At 35.0% G+C, this 22,524-nt stretch overlaps 1 protein-coding gene across 2 annotated transcripts in view; it reads left to right on the forward strand.

The window, feature by feature from the left end:
* The window catches only part of gabbr2 (gamma-aminobutyric acid (GABA) B receptor, 2), a 378,525-nt gene that overhangs the window by 210,729 nt on the left and 145,272 nt on the right, over nt 1-22,524 (forward strand). For both annotated transcript variants that reach the window (XM_073930931.1, NM_001144043.1), the window contains exon 3: nt 13,224-13,394. In XM_073930931.1, coding sequence (XP_073787032.1) covers nt 13,224-13,394 — 171 coding nt within the window. The remainder of the gene's footprint in view (nt 1-13,223; nt 13,395-22,524) is intronic.

Raw genomic sequence — 22,524 nt, forward strand, 5'->3', positions numbered from 1 at the left:
ATTTTTAATCAAAATGTCAATCTTCCGGTGAAATGAAAGTCTTCTCTCTGGTGACACATGCTGAACTTTTCCAATCATTTAAAACCCTTTTCTTTTTTTTCTTAATAGACTGCAAGCTTGCATTTAGATATACTGTAGCTCTGACTAATCAAAATGCATCCTTTGGAACTAAATGAAAAAAATATATAGAGTATTAAAACTTCACTAGCTGCAAGTGAATTTACTTCTCTCTAATTATGCATTAAGAATTTTGGAGATTTTGATTTTGAGTTTTAGATTTCTCAACACAGGCTCATTGTGAAAATGTATCCCCTTGTATATTTCTGGAGAGCACAAATTATGTAGCCAGAGCTACCTATGGCTGCATTTTGTCTTTAAAATGAATGCTATGGGGCTTTATGATGCCGCCGATGGCTTCTGTTTCTTTTCACACTACCAATTGATTGCTTACCTCCATGTGGACGTCTTTTCCGCTGTTACCAGCTTGCCCAGTAGCTCACCACATATGTAGGCAGACTTGTGTTGCAAAAAGGAGTTGATGGCACTGACAGGATTCAAATTGGCCAGGAAGGTTTCCAGAAAGCAGGTAAAACAAAAACAAAAGACAAAATGTAAAAAAAAAAGTTAATAATTGGGGGAGAATGTGGTAAGATCTGAAAACGTAATAAAAATCAGGTGAGGGTTATTTTTTTCTGGTATGCATTTTCTGGATTATGTCAATTGGTGATTTTGAAAACACTATCGGTTGGGTTTAGGAAAGGGGTGGATGGGGGATTGGTCGGTTGGTCAGTCAGTTGACAGCGGCCTCAGGTGGATTTACGGGCAAATGACACAAGTGAAAAAGGTTTGACATCTAAAAAGCATACACAGAAGCCTCTAATGGATTGATGAAAACAAAATCTAAAAAAAAAGTAGCTCCTGGGACATATTTTGCACTGTTCAGAAATGTATACAGGGGTATGTATCAATAATGAGCCTGGATTTATTTACTTAGAGCAATGGTTTTCAATTTGTCGGCCACGGCTGTCCCGTGGGCCGTGACAGTAATACAGAGGGATCCCCAGCTGTTATTAAAGGAGTTATTTCACACAACAATGCAAATTATTTTATTAATTACTCACCCTCATGTCATTCCAAACCCTTGAGAGCTTTGTTTGTCTTTAGAACTTTTTAGATCTTGACAGCTCCTTCATCTTCCATGGACAGCAACGATCCCTGCTCATATTGTATGCATATTATGGTTTTAATATGTATACAATAGGATTCTCATAGCTAGATAATTCTCCCAATAGAACCACTGAGAGATATGGCCTATTTTGAGGATGTTTTTTGGCATTTTTCTGGACTTTGAACAAGCTGGGATGGTTGTTGTATATAGCGGATGAGGGAGCTCTCAGATTTCAAATAACAAATCTTAATTTGTGTTCTGGAGATTAACAAAAGTCTAGTCTTTTCAGAAATTTCAGTAATTCAGAATAGATAACATTTTACAGCATTTAGAAAAATGCTTTTAACAAAAGTCCAGTCTGAATGCAAAGGTCTAGTCTGATCTCTCTGCCTGATTTTTTCCGCTGATGGTCAACCCACTCCTGACATCAGGACCTAAGTATTTCCATTTATTAAATGGGATAATTCACCCCCCCCCAAAAAAAAAAAAAATCATTAACTACCTCTTTCTTTTCCATTCTGATGCTCTGTTTGAACTGCAGCAAATCTTCTTGACCATGTCAACATGCAATTGGACAGGTGTACCTAATAGTGTACTGTATATACAGTATTTATTTACTATGCAACCAACATTCTTCAATATATTGTCTCTTGTGTTCAACAAACTAAAAGAAATTCTTAAATTAAAACCCCACGAGGGAGAATAAATGATAAGTTACATTTTGGGATAAACTATAACTTTAAGATGTGTCAGCCAGAGTTTAAAAAAAGGAGCCACCCAAGTTTATTATTCTAAAAGAGATTTAAAAGCAAAGTGCAGAGGCAACCGTTCCCTCGTGTGGTTTCTTTAGTCCTCATGGAGAAAACACTGTTGTATCTGAGAGTGCATTATGCTCTGACTTTTCCCCTGTGAGGATGGAGCATTCAGCATGTCGGCTAGTCTCTGCTAAACAAAGATTAGAGCAGTCTCCAAGAGACCCGTTAATGCTCAGTGAGTCCATAGGTGCATTTGGATTTAGTAGCACTAGCATGATAAAAATCTGTAATTGGCAGTACTAATCTTTGTGTTTTGACCAACAAGCACTTGAGCTGAGATAAGTGATTGGGTGATGTGCACGACTCTTAAAGGGGCTCTATTATGCACCTTTTTACAAGATGTAAAATAAGTCTCTGATGTGCCTAGAGTGTGTATGTGAAGTTTCTGCTCAAAATACCCCACAGCTTTGTAACTGACCTTTAGGTTTTGATTTTAATTGTGCCATTTTGGTGATAGTGGCCTTTAATTCAAATAAGATGTGCTTTTTTCGAAAGAGGGCAGAGCTACAAATGCCTATGTGTTAGCATAGTGGCAGATTAAAAAACAAGACTAACCTCCTATGTTAATAAGGGAGAGGTTGTCACTAATATATAATATACTTGTATATTTATTACCACCTTCGAGGAATGTGGGGGTCGCAAATCACTGGCTTTGTTATTTTGGAGGTCAGCGAAGTGGAATAAAAACAACATTCCCTAAACACTAAACACAAGGACAATGAAACTAGCACTGGATACCTAAGTTAGGCAGGCTACCAGGCTGTCTAGCATAACTTTCATGTGTTTTTATTAGGGATGCACAATATTATTTTGTATTATTATCTACTTCACATGCCTGCTGTCTGCTACTGATTTAGTTAATGTTCGGTAATGGGAATACTTGATTTATTGCTTTATATATTATGTAGATTTTATTTATATAAACTATAGTTGTTTATATGATCCTGTTTAGATCCTTAATTGGCCTAGCTCCCTCTTATCTTTGCAACATGCTTGTCCCCTACATCCCTACTCGCTCATTACATTCCACTGCCTACTTGCTGTCCCTCAGAACCGCCTCTCTTCAATGGGGGGCAGATCAGTTAGTATTATTGCACCCAAACTTTGGAACTCTCTACCACGTTCACTCCATTCTGTTAATAATATCTCAGAATTTAAATCTTTACTTAAAACTCACTTGTTTTTTGAATGTTACACTTCGGATTTTATAAACTGACCACTTTGTTTGATCAACCTGTACTGTGCATATTTGTCTCCTAGGTCTTGTTTTGTATTTGCAGTTTGTTATATTTGACTTCTTGTATGTTTGTGAACCAAATGGTGTCTTTACTTGATTACTTTCTTTTGGTTTCTTTTAATGTCTGTTCGTACTTCGGATCTCTTTTTGTTACATGCTTTGTAAAGTGTCCTTGAGCTCTGGAAAGGTTTATGGAAAGGTATATAAATAAAAATGTATTATTATTATTGCTATTATTATTATAATTATTATTGCTATAATAATAATAATAATAATAATAATAATAATAATAATAATAATAATTTATATACAAGTTATTTAAAAAATATATAAAAGTATATTAAAGTATATATATATATATATATATATATATATATATATATATATATATATATATATATATATATATATATATATATATATATATATATATATATATATATATATATATATAGTTTATTTATATAAAAATTAAGTTGTCCATAGAAAATAAAAGTTTGTGATTAATAAAGTGTAGATATCAGATAAAGATAAAGATAAAGGAGTTATAGGTTTTAAAATAAATTCAACTGTTCACCTTATGCGTTGGGTTTTTGTTTTTGTAATCATGCAGGAAAATTAAAGAAGTAATAAATGTAATTATCTGCTAATATATCGGATATCAGTCTCCAAATCTTGAGTTTTCATTCTTGGAACTCCATATCGGTGCATTCCTAGGTTTTATCACTCTTTCAAATTGCATATCTCTGTGTTTTCTGCATTGTAAATATCTTTAAATATTTTTTGAAAAGAGGGTTTAACATATAGCACTGATTTTTACAATCTTGTCTGTAGCTTTAAATTGCACAAGGCCTTTCTATTTCAATGGATTATGACTGACGATCAGTGTTTTGTCATTGTGAATGTTATGCCAATGATATAACCTATACTTGATATATCTTTATGGTTTTAGTTGTGTTCTCTGCTGTTGTTTTACATTCAGAACGGTTTTTAAAACACTTATCATTATTGTTATCATGGTTAGTGTGAATGGCCTTTATTCTAGAGTTGGCCATTGATGTGAAAGCAGGATTCCGATTTGACTGAGGCAGCGAATCAGCTAATATGCTGCACAAGAACAAATTGCTTCTTTGGTTTGTCAGATAGTCAGCTCTTTGATCTCTCATTTCTGAGGAGAGGGTTGAGTTTTGTTTTAAAACAGCACGCCAGCTGCAGTGTTGAAATGATTCAGATTCTCCGCATTATCCTGTTCTCTTGTGAAATTTTCTTTCATGGACAACCAGCCTTTTGGGGGGGACTTAATGTAGTTAGTGACATTATAAAATTGCAACCTTCTAGAAATCACAGGTTTGGAACAATCAGCTTTTCCTATAGCTGAAAGGTTTGTCCTTCTGGCATTCATCTGGATAACCTAAGGGGTTTCGGTCCCTGTAGAATGGCTCTATCTAGAATTTTTATGCTTAAAAATTGTTTGTATATTCATGTTAGGATGCTATCAAATATGACTAAGCAGTGCGTGCGTGTGTCTGTCTGTGTGTGCATGTTTGTATGTCTGTGTGTGCTTGTTATACAAATTTGTTTAATGAAATGGCCATGAAAAAGGCTTATAAATCACATAGAATAAGTAAACTTAGTAAAATATAATTAAACATAGAATAAACGGGAAAGATTAGTTGTAGGACGATACAAATACAGTTTATACTGTAAAACAATGGAAACTTATGGTTTGTATCCACAATACACAAAAACAAACATAATCTGTGTGTGTGTGTGTGTGTGTGTGTGTGTGTGTGTGTGTGTGTGTGTGTGTGTGTTTGTGTGTGTGTGTGTGTGTGTGTGTGTGTGTGTGTGTGTGTGTGTGTGTGTGTGTGTGTGTGTGTGTGTACTATACTTTTAAAGATGTGTCTTTTGCTCACTGAGACTGTCTGTATTCAATAATAAATAGTGAAAATAAAAATAAAAAATAAAAAAGTATATAGCAATAACCACCCACATAGCAAAATATCTCTGGCCCACACAATCAGCTTTTGCTTGGCCCACATGCCGCAGTGAATTATGGTACATGACTGGACCAACTCTGGCTTCCAGACAATGGCCAAACATAGTCCATATCTGGGCTAAGTCTCAGTGTTAATAACCCATAATGGAGTCTGAACTGAGCCAGATATTTTGGTGTGTCACGACTAAAATTAAATTGATAAACCCATGAATCATTGTGCTTTAAGCTTGCTATAGGTGTGCTTTTTCTCAAAGCAATCTGATTGGTAGAATTTTTTTTTTAGAAAATAATAAAAATGTATTTTAAATGTGGGTCAGGATAGGCCAAACTTACATTGCATTATCAATTATCAACCTCTGGGCTAAATACTACATTTTACATTTTACATTACATTTTTGGCCCAAGTATAATGTGTCACCTTAAAGACGGTGCCACCTCTGCCAAACCAGGACCATGTTTGGCCCACATGCTGTATGCCAATGTTGGATGAATGTCTGCTGTGCCAGATTTATGCCAAATATGGGCCAGAATTCTTTGCTAGCTGGGCAGTTTTAGTATGTATGTCAATTATTTTACTTTTTAAAAAGTCTTATTATAAAAAAAAAAGTAATTAATTTTATGGACAACAGTATTTACAGTGTGAATTCAGTTGGATTGAGTGACATTTAGAGTTTTAATATTGGGACAATGTGCTTGAAATGTATAATTTAGCCCAGATTAATCAACATGTGAAATTCCTTTTTTTTTTTTATGAGCTTACCCAAAGATGAAACTTTGAATGCAGAAGATATTCCTAGCTACAGTATTTGGTGTTCCACAGAGGAAAGAACCAACATGCAGTGCAGTAATGGCCCATTTCCACTGAGTGGTACAGTACAGTACGATATGATTCGGTATGCTTTTATGACCGTTTCCACTGTCAAATGGTACCTAAAAGTGAACTGTACAGTACCACTTTTTGGGCACCCATTGCAAAGGGTTCCTAGCATGGCAAAAGGGTACCAAAATTGGAGCTAGAAGCGCTGCTGAATGCTATTGGTTTACAGAAAAGAGTCACTCGTGCATACACAAGCAGAAGAATAAAAACAAAGAAACCGCCATTTTTAAATACACAGCAGAGACATTACATTGTTAAACTATATGCATATAATAATGAGCCATGGTTGACCCGAGCTCAGTCAAACCTTGTAGTTGTCTTGATATACAGCCACAAATCCAAGAAGAACAAAATCTGCCGCATACTGTTTTTGATTTGCTAGACTGTTTAAAAGTGCGAGCGGTTTCACTTTCTCCAGAAAGCTTGTGATTGTGCGTCTATATTTGAAATAACAAACATCTTGAGCTGATAATAATAACATGTGCATGATCATTAAAGTGCTTCTGACATCCAATCGTTTCAGAAACGGACAAACATGAAAGTGAAGTGCGAAAAAGCAAAGCAAATGATTCTGTCACCAACCTAAAACATAAACAAACTGCCATGTTTAACTATTTTGATCACTATTTGGACTATTATGAACTCGGAATGACTGAATTACTTTCTAACAAGAGGTTACATGCTAGTGTAGATTAAGGCCCAATCCCAATTCTATCCCTCAGCCCTTCCCCTTTCCCCTATATCTCATTTTGCGCATGCCCGTGAAGGGGTAGTGGTGTCCCAATTCTCTTTAGCTTGAAGGCGTAGCACTAAGGGGTATACATCCCTTCAAACGAAGATTTTTCAGGACCGTACATTTGAAACCAAGGGGTAGGAAAATTTTTCCTGAATACACTAGCTCCAGCTGCACCCGGAAGTAAGGAGATCCACTAATTATTATTTTTTTGTCATTATTACGAATTTTTACAACAAACAAACACGTTTTAATATATACATAATCGCGTTCGTGTTTTACCGTCATGCTTTTAAAAAAGAAAATACTAAAATAAAAACCGCTAAATTTCACAATCTATTCGCGATCTTTAATCCCTAATAATAACTTCTGTACAGCAGTCACACAACATTCTGACACTCGATGATACTGGAATACCCTGTCAGAAAAGGCTGGGAATGGGCATTTTACTGTGTTTGCTATAATGTTAATGTTGCTTTTGGTGTGTTTATATTAATAAATATGGTCACTTTGTAAATGCACAGTACTGTTATGATCTTATTACCACGTTAGATCGTTATGATAACATAATACATGGCTTCAGTGATTTCCTGAAGATAAATACCAAAAAATAACACAACTGGAATCACTACAGCAGTCACCATAATCTGAACACCTATGAAGCAAGAGATCGTGAGGACATATGATGACGTGTACAGGTGATGTAGTGCTGTCCCAATTCTTAGGGGTAAATTTTGAAGCTCTTTCCCTTAACCCTCGGTAGCAAGGGCTAAGGGGAAGGGGTAAGGGCACAAAAATAGAATTGGGATTGGGCCTAAAGATACAGATGAGAGGTTTGCACTGACTGTGGGCTTTATCTTGTGTTGTTTTTGAATCCATATAAGGACTAAATGTATGCTGTGCAAAGTTTTTCTATAATAGGTAACATATCAGAGACTGTAAGGGTCTGTATGTTTTCATATATGTGCATTTATATAATTGCAGATGTTACAGTAGGCTATTTTGCATCATCATTGATCTGCAGTTATAATCAAATCATGTTCATAGCAAAGTTAGTAATGAACTTTGTTTTGTGAGAAGTGCTTCTCACGTGACATGTGAATGACCTGTACAGCTTTCCTTTGACTTTTCCTTGTGTGAGAATGACGTCTTGCTTATGGCAAGCCCCCCAAAAGGGTACCCTTTATGCAGTGGAAACACAAACTTGATAAAGATGACCCATACCGTACTGTACCAGTCAGTGGAAACGGGCCATTAGGATGAATAAATGATGACAGAAATGTATTTTTAAGGGGCGGGGTGAACTTCCCCTTTAAGAGCCTTTAATTGAATGTTCTGACATTCCACAGGCATGACATCACTGTCCTCAGACTGACTTCTTCTTTCAAGATTGTCAGTGAGGAAATAGCTTTTTTTGAGGCAGGTCTAAAAAGAGCAAAACCAGACCAATCTAGATAGTGTCTATCTGTGAGTTAATGCACACTTGGCTTCAAAGAGAATCGCAGACTACTAATCTGTGTCATTATCAAGAATCGTAACGTCTTATCTTTTCAGTGCTGCAATTAACCCTACGTTGATTAACATCAATAACTCTCCTAGAGGACACAAAATCATTATATTAGATTACTTCAATCCTTCGCAATCCCCTTTTATTCGCTCGTGCCCGCTATAGAGGCAAAAAATGGATGCTCTGTTTGCCTTCCTTCCCCTTGAAAGCCAGAGCAGGTGGTGTGATTATGTCAGCTCTGATGTCTGCTGTCAACTATAGTTTTAGTTCTCACATTTCACATATAATATAACAGTGTACACAAAAGTCTGTCTGTTACCTTGTCTAAACAGGTCTAAATGTTTCTAACAGGGTTTAATGGAATTCATCAAAATGTTAGACTGTTGTTATTCACAAGTTCTCTGCCTGTCAGGATGTATACACACCAGCGGGCCTTTGTGCAAAGAGGAAGAGAATTAAGACGTTTTCTCCTCTACTTGATAAACTCAACTTGATGTATCCGTTAGGAGGTTCAGCTGAAGAAGAATTGTGAAAATGTGTGAAATGATGTTCATTTTATAGGTGGAATGAATCTATTTGTGATCACACATAAACTTTTAAAAGGATAATTCACGTAAAAATAAAAACACTTAGCCTCATGTTGTTTTATACATATCTTTCTTATATTTCCTTTCCCTTTTATTTCTTGGTGTGAATTGACTTCCATTGAATAGAAATTATGTGTGTATGGAAAAGCGTGTGCATGTGTGTGTCTTCCTTGTATTCCTATAGTGGGGACCAAATGTCCCCACAAATATAGCTATATCAGTTAATGTTGAACTTTGTTTTTAGTTTCCACAGAATCAAGTATTTTGAAAATGTAAAAATGCTAAATGCTTTCTGTTAGGGGTGGGTTTAGGGGTAGGGCTAGGGTTGGGGAAAAGCATATACAGAATTTACAGTCAATAGCCATGTTTCCACTATCGCGCCTAAAGTTAGCATGCCAGGGTGAGCTAGGGCCTAGCAGGGTGAGCTTTAGGTCTCTCCGGACATTTGGGCTGAATGTTTGACGGTGTCTACCGAATTGAGGATGTTATAAAATAAATTTTATATCGAATTATTACTGGACAATTTCTCCGTTTCTCCGCTAACTCCGTTAGTGGGGAGACCACTCGATGCACAATGCCAACAGTCAGTCGGTGAGTAAACAAATATTATGAATGAAAACACATACGCCTATGTGTATAGACATATAATGTACTGCTGTATGGTAACCGCTGCGTTAACCTCTAAAATGGAGACTAAGCCGCAGGAAAGTAAATGAATGAAGGAATGAATGAATGGTTAGTTTTTACAGACTCTTCTTTTCTGTCCTTGTCCGATCCTATACTCTCACATTATCTTATCTATCAGTGTTGTGTAAACACTATCTAAATACTTTTTAAATACGTATTATAAACTACACCTGTTGGTATGTTGAAGCAAGATATATAAACATGAATATCTACCTGAAAGTCTTGGAAAAGTCATGGAATTTGAGTAGAAAATCGTGTCTCGTGAATAGAGCCTGGGTGTCCTGCGTGCCTCATAAAACAGATCTAACAAGCTATGCTCTCTTCAGCGCCGTGTTGATGCGATTACGTCAGCTCTTCATTCACCAGAGCGTCCACAAATGAGTCGAGATGAGACACTCTTCACACATTATAGTAGAGGTCAAGAGGTCACGGCCACTGCTCGCTCAAGAGCAGAAGTCAATTCCATTTCATCCGCAATTCTATTCACAGCAGAAGCCATTCAGCCAATCCAATCCAATCCCAAGCAATCTTCAGGCAGACCTCCGATGTAGAGCAGAAGTGTACAGAACTTACACATTTATATTGAGTTGCTTCCTTGTGCTCTTGAAATGCGGTTTACTGTTAGCGCTATATGTAAATAGCAGCTTAAATCACCTGCAAATTCAACAAACCATCCATATAAATCTTCACAAAAACATCAACATGCAGCTTTTGAAAGATTACATTTACATTCACTATTTCCCTTTAGAAGTTGTGGCCTCGCAATGAAATTCTCATGGAATTGAATGCGCAGCCACGTAGCCGACAGACATTTTATGACTGTAAGCAAAAGCGTGTGCTCCTTTAACAAGTATAAGACGGCTTTTGCTATTTGAACTCAAAAGCATTTCCATATGTTTATCTCCGAGAGACTAACAACCCTCAGGATGTATTATAACCGGAGGAACATTTGTTAATCTACTGATGGGGGCACTGGCATAAAAATCATACCATGATGTTCCCAGGCTTGTTTTTCGCTCCAGCTGAGGCTTAAAATGCTCTGCCTGGTGTTTGACAACATTAAAGAGGGCATGTTTTGAGCGAAAATGTCTTCAAACGGGTGAAGCCTCTTTTAAATTGTCCCCTTTGAAAGCTTGAAAAGATATAAACACGCTTAGTATGCAATATTTGAACAGTGCGTAGAAGAGCTTTACATGATTTTATTAGCATTTGTGTATCTGAAGGCAAAGGAGAGCTAAATGGTCACATGGTCTGATGTTCCATTGATTCCATTTTATTATAGTTAGTTTTCTGTAATGTGTTGATTCTGTAGATGTATTGTGTATGTAATCTTAAGTTTGTTAAAATTAGTTAGTAAACATGAATAATTAATTTCTCAGCAAAAAAAAGTTTAGAGCTGCCACATCCCAGCAGATGCACAACATCATAAGACATTAATATTAGGCTAAATTTACTTTTATTTTGACATCCAATAACGATGTGAAACGACGTTGATATTTTGTTGATTTTAGGTTGTGTTGGAAAGCAACCAAATTCCAAAGTCGAGCCAACATCTTAAACCAGAAGTGCCAAAAGAAGGGCCTGCGGGCCAAATTTGTCCCACGGAAACCTTTGGTTTGGCCCACCATTCCATCTGAAAAGAGAGGGAGAATGATGGGGAGTTGGTTGGGGCGAATGCCTTTGACAGAGATCGTCATTTCAAATTTAACCTTACCTTTAGTTACCTTGTTTAATTAAAGAGATACAAAAAAATAATAATGTTTAAATTAAATGGTGCAAATGAACCAGACTTTTAAATGTAAATACTGTCAGTTGACAGATAGAAGACAATGCTTAAGAAATTGGCGAGCAAATCAAGGCAAAGGCAGAAGCAGCTTGACTTGTGTATTCAGCATTGAACTCCATTGTGTTATAAATGGGATTGTTTATGTTTTTACTATAATAATTACATTATAAAACATCAAAAATGATACTGTATCATTAATTAATATATTTTACAGCATCTAGTTATTTTTAAATATTAGCAAATAAACTACCCATGGCAATTTTAACCCTTTAACAGGCATCATAACCACCTGGTTGACCATATATCCATAGATTATCATTAGCCCCTTTCACACATACAGACCTTTGCGGAAAATTATCAATTTTCCAATTTTCCAGAAAGGTCTGTATGTGTGAACAGGCCCTTTTTTAAAAACACCGGTAAATTTGTTCCGCCAATTTTTCTGGAAAAAGAAGTTGTAATGTTACCAGTAATTTTCCAGAATGCTGCACAACGCAGAAGTAAAATTGCCGGAAAGAGCGCTTTCACGATTAGAATACGCTGATGTGTGCCAATCAGAACATTTAGACACATTCACATCTGCGCTCTAAATGAAAATAAAAACCTTTGAATATTTTTCCAGCCACATTTAGCTGCTAGATGTTGTTTTTCTGTTCCTTCTTAATGCCAACTGTTTAAAAAATTATCGATAAATTGCTTATAATAAGCCATTGTTTCTTTACCCATAAGCTCTGCTTCCTCCAGTTGCTTAACCCGTGTGCCAGAGAGTGCCAGCACACACACAGATTTTACATGCGAAAATGTTCCTTCATATGTTTTTTTTATTATTATTTTTTTATTGAAGTTGTTCACAATATTTATATATCCACAGAGTTTGTAATGTAGTTAAATGTTTACAAATACAAGGGCAGCCGTTTAGAGCTCATTTCTGGTTAATGTTGTCAGAATTTATCAGTATTTTAGAATGGATGTGTGTATGGTCTTTACCAAAATTTTTAACATATTACCGGTATCACTGTGTGAAAGGGGCTATTATTATCTTAATTGCTTACTACTATTTATCGGAGTTTTGTCAGTATGTTAAAGGGTTAATATAATACAGTTTGGTATATTTAACTTTGGCCCACAGCCGTCAATCAAGTTTGGGCCTTGATAAGAAAAATTTTAGGCACCCCTGTCCTAAACAAATGTCATTTACAAAAACACACTTATTGACACATCGAATAGTACACACACACAGAAATAGAAATAGTATGTTTCATACAAAATATGTGTGTAATAATGTGTGTTAAAATAATAAAAAAGAAATTGTGTAGTACAGTGTGTGTATACTTTGCTGAATATGAAATAATACTCTTTTATACAGTATGTGTAACAAGTGAGGTAAACTTTAGCCTTACATACAAAAAACAAGCTGAAATGTTGAAGTTGACCATCAGCAGTGCAAAATGGCTCCAGTCACCACAACACTCACCAAAGGTGTGAGATCTGTCTTTTTATAGAGACGTGTTGATTCATTCACACCTACACTCTAGACTCCTGCAGGCACACGCTGGCTATGAGCCGGACACTTGCCTTCAATCCACCATGAAGCTGAATGTGAACACAGCCTCAGTCCAATTACGCCATAAAGCTGTATTAAACTTTATAAGCACTTGTATGCACTTTAATTTTACTGTACAGTATACTATGATCCAATATAATGATTATTTTGTTTATTTATTTATAATGACTTTTGACTGTTTAAGCTGATATGAGCTGCGTGTATTTTGTTTTGTTTTGAAAAATGCCACTTTGTCTAAATTGAGCTTTGTTCTTCTTTTTCAGCTTTCTTTTGCGGCCACTACTCCTGTACTGGCAGACAGAAAAAAGTATCCAAATTTCTTCAGGACGGTCCCCTCAGACAACGCTGTGAATCCTGCTGTGGTGAAGTTTCTCAATTTTTACAACTGGAGCCGGGTGGGAACCCTGACACAGGACGTCCAACGCTTTTCCGAGGTGAGTTAGGGAAAAAACGTAATAAATACTGTGTGAGATAATGTGTTTGGACTGTAGACATTTTCTGGCGTTATTCATTAAATACAGGATACTTTTACAAGGGAGAATCAAATTTCTTAGCAAATGTTTTATCCAAAGGCATATTCGATCCATTCCTTCATCATTAAACTGATTTAGTGAAGATAACAATGTTTGATAAGTTGAACAAATTTTATTCAGAAAGTCCTGTCTTGAAGATGTTTAATCACTGTAAAAACCATGTAGTGCAGATAATGAGTTGCTGTGTCTCTTGATTTTGTATCTATCCATTGCGTGGCTAGTAAAATTCCCACCGTAACTTAACAGTCCTATATTTTAAAATAGTGATATAAAAAGATTTTTTTTTTTTTTGCTCACATCCTTTTTAAATATATATATATATATATATATATATATATATATATATATATATATATATATATATATATATATATATATATATATGTATATGTATATATATATATATATATATATATATATATATATATATATATATATGTATATATTAGGGTTGGGCATCTAAGCTATAATGCCGATCCGATACGTATCTCGATACAAAGAATACGATCCGATATATTAGCGATACATTTGTGACATATTGCGATGCAACACGATACGATTCACACCCATATCACGATACGATGCGATATTTCAGCACTAACTTATTAGATCAAGTTTATGAGATGATGTGAAAGAGGATGCTGTGCCATTGAATGAGTTTGATTATTTATAAACCAAGCAAAACCAAGACTTTTTTTACAAACTGGCTCTTCTCTCAGAGCCAGAGTGTCAGTTTACAGTAGACGGCCATTTTAGAACATATAGCACATATTATTTAAGTATTTTCAAGATAAACATAATGTATAAGTGCAATATATATTAAAAAAATATATATTTATTTGCACTCTTTCAACATAAAGGTTTAGCATTGCACAACAAGAATTGTGATTTAACTTTTCAACTATGAAAACAAGTTTTACAAAGATATTTTGCCACTGAATATTCAAAACTTAAGGTTGTAAACTAGCAGTGTTATGCTGCTTTGAAACATCACTGTCACTGTAAACAACAGGCTAATAAAAATATAACAAACCAGCAATCTTCTTGCTGTGAGGTGGTCAAACTACCCACTGTGCCACTGTGACACCCATTATTTTTATCATTATTATTATTAATATTATTATTATTATTATTATTATTATTATTAAATAAAAATTAACAGGAGGAGGTGTTCAAAATCTTCGTTCTCCGTTACACTAGGCTGAATATCTTTGCAGATGAACAATGCAATAGCATTCGTTATTGGCGTAGAGCGCACAAAACTGTTGCGCACGGAAAAAAAAAACTTGCAATGCTTTTCTCACCACTTTTGGAGCTGGTTGAAGCAGCATCTCGCAAAAACCGATGCATCTCGATTTGCTTCCAAAATTTCATTCGTCCTCTGCTGCTCAACCGATGCACTCGCATTGTGCACGCGCATGACCACGTATCGATACATATCGATGAATCTTCCCATCCCTAATATATATATATATATATATATATATATATATATATATATATATATATATATATATATATATATATATTATTTATATATATTATTATTATTTTTTTTTTTTTGCAATTGAAATTTTTTATATTGATTATAAAAACATGATTTCTGAAAGCTACTAAAATCTAAATTTTTTATTTTTTATTTTTTTGCAATTGTACTCTTTAATGCACAGCATAAAACATGGTATCTCTAATAAATGGAGTTATCTGCTTTTGCAAATAAACTCTTCATACATTTCCTGCTGCTGTGTGTAATGTGAGTCTGGAGTTTTTGACTGGAGTATTAATAAACATTTACTGTTTGTCTCATACACTGTATTGTGCCACTTTGACATCTTTTGACAGACATCTTTCCTTTTCATTAACTATCAACTTCAGATTATCTTCTGGCATTTTGAAACAGCCAATAATGTGTTGTAGGTATTGCCACTGTAGGAGTTATTTTAATGTTGTTTGTCTTATTTTCCTGGCATCAACATCAGCAATCCATTCAAAACTACTATCATTTGTGCAGTTTACTCATTGTTTCAGGAGTTTTTCAGCTCTTCTTTACTGAAAGGGTCTCTTTTTAACCCCTTAGTGAACACCAGTACATTATTTTTATGTGTTTTTTATTTTTATTTAAAACTCCCTTTGCATTTCCACCTGCAGCACCGAGACTGAGTATGATTTTGTGCTGAAGGCTCCACATTGCTAAATTTTTGAATGATGTTTTATTTCATCTCATTTCTTAAGCAAAGATGCTGATGCCAAATTGTACACTATACTACCATTACACATTACTGCTCTTACCATTGTGCACATACTATTGTGTATATACCATATTCAATGATTGTGGAATTGCTCCCCAATATACTCATGCTATTTGTCTCTTATTTTCTTTATGTATGTTGCTTAATTTCCATCCATACTCCAAGCATTGATAAATTTCTTCAATATAAATACATTTCCTGGTCTGATCTTAAGTCTAGGCAAATAACTGAGGAAGCACTAATTAAAGGCCACATTTTTATGCTGTCATCATGTAGTCTTCTTACAAAGTATTTGAAATGTACAAATACAAGACACTAGATTATTTTGATACAAAATATAAACCCAGTTTCATAAACCCCATAAAATACAAATTACTAAATAATATTCTGAATTTGAAATACACATTTGATACCCATCCCTGGGTACACCATTATTACAAATAGTTATGCTGTAAATTTGGTAAGGATGCACCGATCCCGATACTTGGATCGGATATCGGTTCGATACCGCATATTTTTGCTAGATTGGGATCGGTCAGCTGATACCGATCCAAATTCGATGTAATTTATAAGCCAACAAAAGCCACAAGGGTGGCATTGAAGTCATTTTATAGTTTAATGTGAAGCACAGATGAATATTTAAGTGGTTAAAATTATGTTCAGTTCAGCGCTTCCCGCCGCTGCACCTGTCAATCATTCTCCATTCATTCACAATTCAAACTGCATGTTGCGTTCATGACAACTTGAAAAACTTTTTCCAAGACTAATTGTTCCTGCTAATATAATTAATCAGTGGAGAAATGCATTTAGTTTTGCATCACATGGGTTCTTTTTGACCTGCAACAAGGAGTTCATTGCTGTTTTTAAATCATGTTGCATCCAGCAGATCGCATTTACAACACTGGAGGAGAGAGGGTTTTTACCTGCTCTTCACACACAAAGTAGGCCTACCTGTAACTTTAAATGAGAAAAGGCTCAATAATACATTGGACAGATCTTCAACGCACTGATTTCTCCTTTTTGTGCTGCTGTTTTGGAAGTGTCGTATACCGGAGGGCTGAGCGCTGTATCAGTGATGCAAGCGCTTCATACACACAAAGGCTGTGCAGACACAACATGCACCGCTCCATAAGATTATTCTTACAATAAGTTTCTGTTCTTTTCCCAGAGATGGGTTGCGGCTGGAAGGGCATCCGTGTAAAACGTGCTGGATAAGTTGGTGGTTCATTCCGCTGTGTCAACCCCAGATTAATAAAGGGACTAAGCCACAAAGAAAATGAATGAATGAATGAAGTTTCTGTTCTCTCATCCTTCCGAATGAGTTTATTCTTCCTAGGGTAATACTCTAAGAGGTGCAAATAATTTCTAAAGCCTGGCTCATTGTGGTCAAAGTTGACTAAATGAATAGGCTAAAAGGGAAGTTGACAGCCCGACGCATATGAATTGCGGCTGGAAGGGCATCCGCTGCGTAAAAACTTGCTGGATAAGTTGGCGGTTCATTCAGCCCACAAGAAAATGAATGAATGAGAAAATTATTTAACCTTTAGGCTACTCTGAAACTGTGAATATTTCACTGTAATTTTATATTTATTAATATTTTATTTAACAGACCTGTTTGTCAGTTTGTGCACTGAAGCATATAAGCGTTTTATATAGTTTTAACTTCACCTCAAATACTTTATTTTGTAGATAACTGACCAAAAAAAATACATTAAAATAACCAACGAATTATACCAAACAAAATTTATTTCAAAAAGCTAATTTTTCAGACAAAAATTATTTTTCACACATGCTTTTTTTTAGTTTCTCCATCTCACTCGCGGCGGGTTTAGGCAAGGGAATATTAAGTAAAACTGGCCACAGATGGTTTAGTTTAGTCTGCTTCAAACCTGCAGGAGAATATCAGCATTTGCTAAAATCATGGTTATTTTACCAATGATTGGGGTACCTTATTGCAGATTTCAAAGAAAAATCTTAATATTAAAAAGGAAACATGAGCTGGACCACAACAAATCACATCAATGCCATATTGAATGCTGAATTTAGTCTACAGATTATAGCAAGCATAATGTTTAGTGAGATTGTCATATACAGTAGGCCTATAGGTGTGTTGTTTTTACTAAAGAAGATGCATTATTTGAGTTTAGCACCAGCACTATAGAAATTTATGTAAAAAAAAAAAAAAAAAAAAAAACGCATAGTATCGGGATCGGATCTGTATCAGTCGATACTCTGAATTTGTTATCAAGATCGGATCAGTTCCAAAAAATGGTATCGTGCATCCCTAAAATTTTGTTTACTTATGTTTGGTTTACTGAATTTGCTGCAATCTAAGGCATAAGCAAGGCATAAGCAAGTTATAGAAATTATAGTCTTCACATTTCTGCTCTTAATTTTGAAATTGGCCTCGTTTACTTTATTTGCAGGTTCCTTACTGCAACTTACAATTTGATTTTCTAAACAAAGTCTAAATCATTTAAAATGTCGTTCAATTATAAATGTCACAAACACTGTTGATTGAGTTTAGCTTGTGTTGAATCCTGAATAATCCTGAACCTTCTCACTGGGAAAATAGAGTATGAAATTGTGTTACTCCGCATAAGCAGCTCCACCTGCCCACTAGTTTATTTTTCTGGAAGAGCACTTCTCAGAAATATAAGCCCTGTTGTTTTTCCATTGACTGTGGGTGTGGATCATTTTCCTTTATATGAATAGACGCAGTACGATTCCCCTGTGTGAGTTCTGTGCCGATCGCATTTCAATAACTGAGATACTAGATTGAACTGATTGGATGAGACATTTATATATAGATTTATATATAACATGGTCATGTCGCGTGTGTTTGTGTGTTTATGAGATTCTGGAAACCTCTTGCTCCGATGGGACACGTAGTTGAAAACCCTCGTGGGGCAGACTGATATTAGCGTCTCTTTCTCACATGATGCTCCATAGGAACGGTTTTTGCTGCGAGAGTTCAGCGTATTCCTCAGGTGATAGAGCTAAACCTGGGATCATCATTACACTTCCTCCTAGCCATGAATCAGTGGTACTGCTAGTGCGAGCAAATCCTGCTACTTTCAGATCTATGAAGCTGACGCTGCACTTTTATTTTGCTGATAAAGTGGGTTGGTTTGAGGTTAAATTAATCTATTCTTGCTTGGTCAAAAAGTGTATTGAATTTGGTTGTTGACACAAGCATGCATTTCATTAGCTGGTCTGTCTGTTGTTCCAGGACTTGTTTAAAATCAGAGAAATCGATTTAAATAGCAGACGTATTCTTTGAAGTTTGTGTGGCAATGTTGGAAATGAGTTTTAGATGAAAAAACTTTTACAATGTTTGATCAAATGCTGGGATATGACTGTAATTTATTGAACCAAGCTAGGAAATGTGTTTTTACTGTACGTGCAAATGGAAATATGCAAAAAGCAACTTAAGTGCTTTCTCAGCAGGTCAGAAATAAAGGGGTTGGAAGTTTGTTGTATCACATTTGAAAACTGATGTCTCCAGAAGAATATATTTATTTGCCAGTGAAAACAGACATACTTTTTCTATTAGACTCCCAGTGATGCAACTGCAATATGCAAAATGATGTACAAAGAACCTTGATTTATTCAGTGCTTTCCAAAAAATTTTTTTAATTTTGTTTTAATTTTATTAAATTAATTTTTTTTTATTTTAGTTTTAGTTTATTTTGTTTTATTTTATTTTGTTTTGTTTTGTTTAGTTTTTATTTAGTTTTGTTTTTATGTTGTTTTATTTAGTTTTATTCATTTACTTTTAATTATTTTGTTTTATTATATTTTTAATTTATTTTATTTTGTTTTAATTATTTTGTTTTATTATATTTTTTGTTTATTTTATTTTGTTTTGTTTTTATTTATTTATTTTTTGTTTATTTTGTTGTAATTATTTTGTTTTATTATATTTTTATTTTTATTTTTTATTTTTTATTTGTTTAATTTAGTTTCGTTTAGTTTTTAATTTCAATTTTATTTTTAATTTGATTTTTTATATATATATATATATATATATATTTTTTTTTTCATAAAATTACATTTGGCCAGAATAACAAATGTTTAAATCATTGATTGTAATTTTGGTTAATCCACCATATTGGGCTTTCTTTGCTCAACTGTTGGTATTTAGTTGCACATGTAATGTGTTATCTCAAAATGTATTTAAATATCACATTTAACATTAAATGTCACATAAAATATGGCACATTGTTGCTTTTTTATGCAAAGAAATGCTTTAAATTACATTATACGGAAAATTTAGCTTACCCAGTTAACCTATAGTGCATGTCTTTGGACTTGTGGGGGAAACCAGAGCACCCACAGAAAACCCACGCAATCACGGGGAGAACATGCAAACTCCACACAGAAATGCCAACTGACCCAGCCGAGGCTTGAACTACCAACCTTTTTACCTAACCACTGAGCCACCGTGCTGCCCCATTATTTTAGACAACAAAACAACATTCTTTACTTGAGAACGTTTCATGATTATTTTTTTATATATATTTGGACTAGAAATTAGACAAAGCTTTTCTTTTTTTCCCACTGTGTATAACAACCCTTTTTAGTGGTTGCTAGTTTTACTGAGAATTAATAAATCTCAAGTGCCTTGGTCTTATTGTACAGTATGTATGAAAATCATTCATTTAATACCAGGAATAAACAAAAAGATCTTCATGTTTGTGCATGAATGCTCAGGGTTTCTATCTCAGTCCTCGTTCTGCTTGTTCCAGTGAAGTAATTTAGCACCTGTCCTGTTTTGCTGCTTCATATCTGACATGTTGCAGGAGCCTGTCGCTGTTTTGCCTGAGTGTCTATCAATAAGTGGATTAAAGGCTGTTCACACTCCAGCATGAATCACACTCCAGTATGCTGTTTTACAGATTAAGACCCAATCCCCTTTTTATGTGGTAAAAGATTAGATGACTTGGGCCCCGATGAGGAATTAAACCCATTTGTCAGGCCTTGCACTTTGAGTGGGATTGTGTGTGTATGTGTGTGTTACTGTATGTATAGGCACATTATTTCATGTGTGTCTACTATAGGAGTGTGTGTGTGTGTGTGTGTGTGTGTGTGTGTGTGTGTGTGTGTGTGTGTGTGTGTGTGTGTGTGTGTGTGTGTGTGTGTGTGTGTGTGTGTGTGTGTGTGCGTGCATGCGTGTGTGTGTGTGAGGTTTTGAGATCAATGCATTATTTATAGTATCATTATTAAAAAAATAATAAATAAAGGGATAGTTCATACAAAAATGGCAAGAATATAATCATTTGCTCAATCTTCACTTGTTTAAAACCTATTTGAGTGTCTTTCTTCTGTGGAACATGAAAGAAGATTTTTTGAAAAATGCTGGTAGCTGGGAGCAATATGTATTTGCATCTTATTCATCCTAAATAATATTTTAAAATTCGCTACCTGACACTACCTGCGTTGTAAGAGCAACAAATAATAACTTGACTTCTAGTTGATCATTTGGAAAAATGGCAGAAGGTAGATTTTTCACATGAATCATCTGTTAAACTGAATTCCAATCATCACAAATACTGCAGAAGACCTATTGGAACCCGCATGGACACAAGAATCTCACAAAAATCAGTCAATTTTGGTGAAGGAAAAATCATGGTTTGGGGTTACATTCAGTATGGGGGCTATGCGAGAGATCTGCAGAGTGAATGGCCACATCAACCGCCTGAGGTATCAAGACATTTGTGCTGCCCATTACATTACAAACCACAGGAGAGGGCAAATTCTTCAGCAGGATAGCGCTCCTTCTCATAATTCAGCCTCCACATCAAAGTTCCTGACAGCAAGAAGCTCAAGGTGCTCCAGGATTGGCCAACCCAGTCACCAGACATCAACATTACTGAGCATGTTTGGGGTAAGATGAAGAAGGAGGCATTGAAGATGAAGCCAAAGAATCTTGATGAACTCAAGATACAGATCTGATCCCGACGCAAGAACGCTTTTTTTGTCATTCCAGAGAATTTTATAAATATTTTATTTGAGTCATTGCAGAGATGTATGGATGCAGTCATTCAAGCGCATGGAAGTCAAACACAATATTAATTCTTTTACCACTGCACCATGACTTTATTTTCTATACTGTACATTATTTCTGTGACACAACTTTTGTTTAAGCAAAGTCAGACCTTACTGTCCTAATTAAATAAGTAAACATCAAGGCATGGTCATATTTTATTTTGGTCAAATAAGCAAAATCTAGAGGCCTTTGCCTTTCATATAAGCCACTTCTGATACCAAATGATGAACTAGAAGTCAAGTTATTATTTGTAATCCTAAAACTTAAGCAACAAGACTTTTGTCTGGTACTATAGTGTAATATATCCCAATTTATAGTATGTTGAAATGAGCATTCCAAAGTTACCCGGATGGTAACTACTATTTCCAGTGGAAATTGAACATACAGATCAATAGAGATTTTGAAAGTGCACAAATGGATGTGGATTCGATTAGAGCTACAAGTAAAGGTAAAAAGTGTTAACAAACTACAAACATGGTGGTCTTGTTAAGAAGTGGAGAAGCTTTGGTAAATATTTTTGAATGATTCTTAATTCATATCTAAACTTTTTCTGCATTATATTTCATCTTTGACAGCAATGTAAACATTTATAAAGACATGTTTGGTTGTAAACTTATGAATGCTTAATTATGCAAACACCTAAGGAGATTTCTCTGCATGAAAGACCCACAAATGGCAGATTAACCTGCTTCTGCATCTCCAATATGGCAGGGAATTAAACATGCAAGAA

Source organism: Danio rerio, chromosome 19 (assembly GCF_049306965.1).
Source record: "Danio rerio strain Tuebingen ecotype United States chromosome 19, GRCz12tu, whole genome shotgun sequence".
NCBI lineage: Eukaryota > Metazoa > Chordata > Actinopteri > Cypriniformes > Danionidae > Danio > Danio rerio.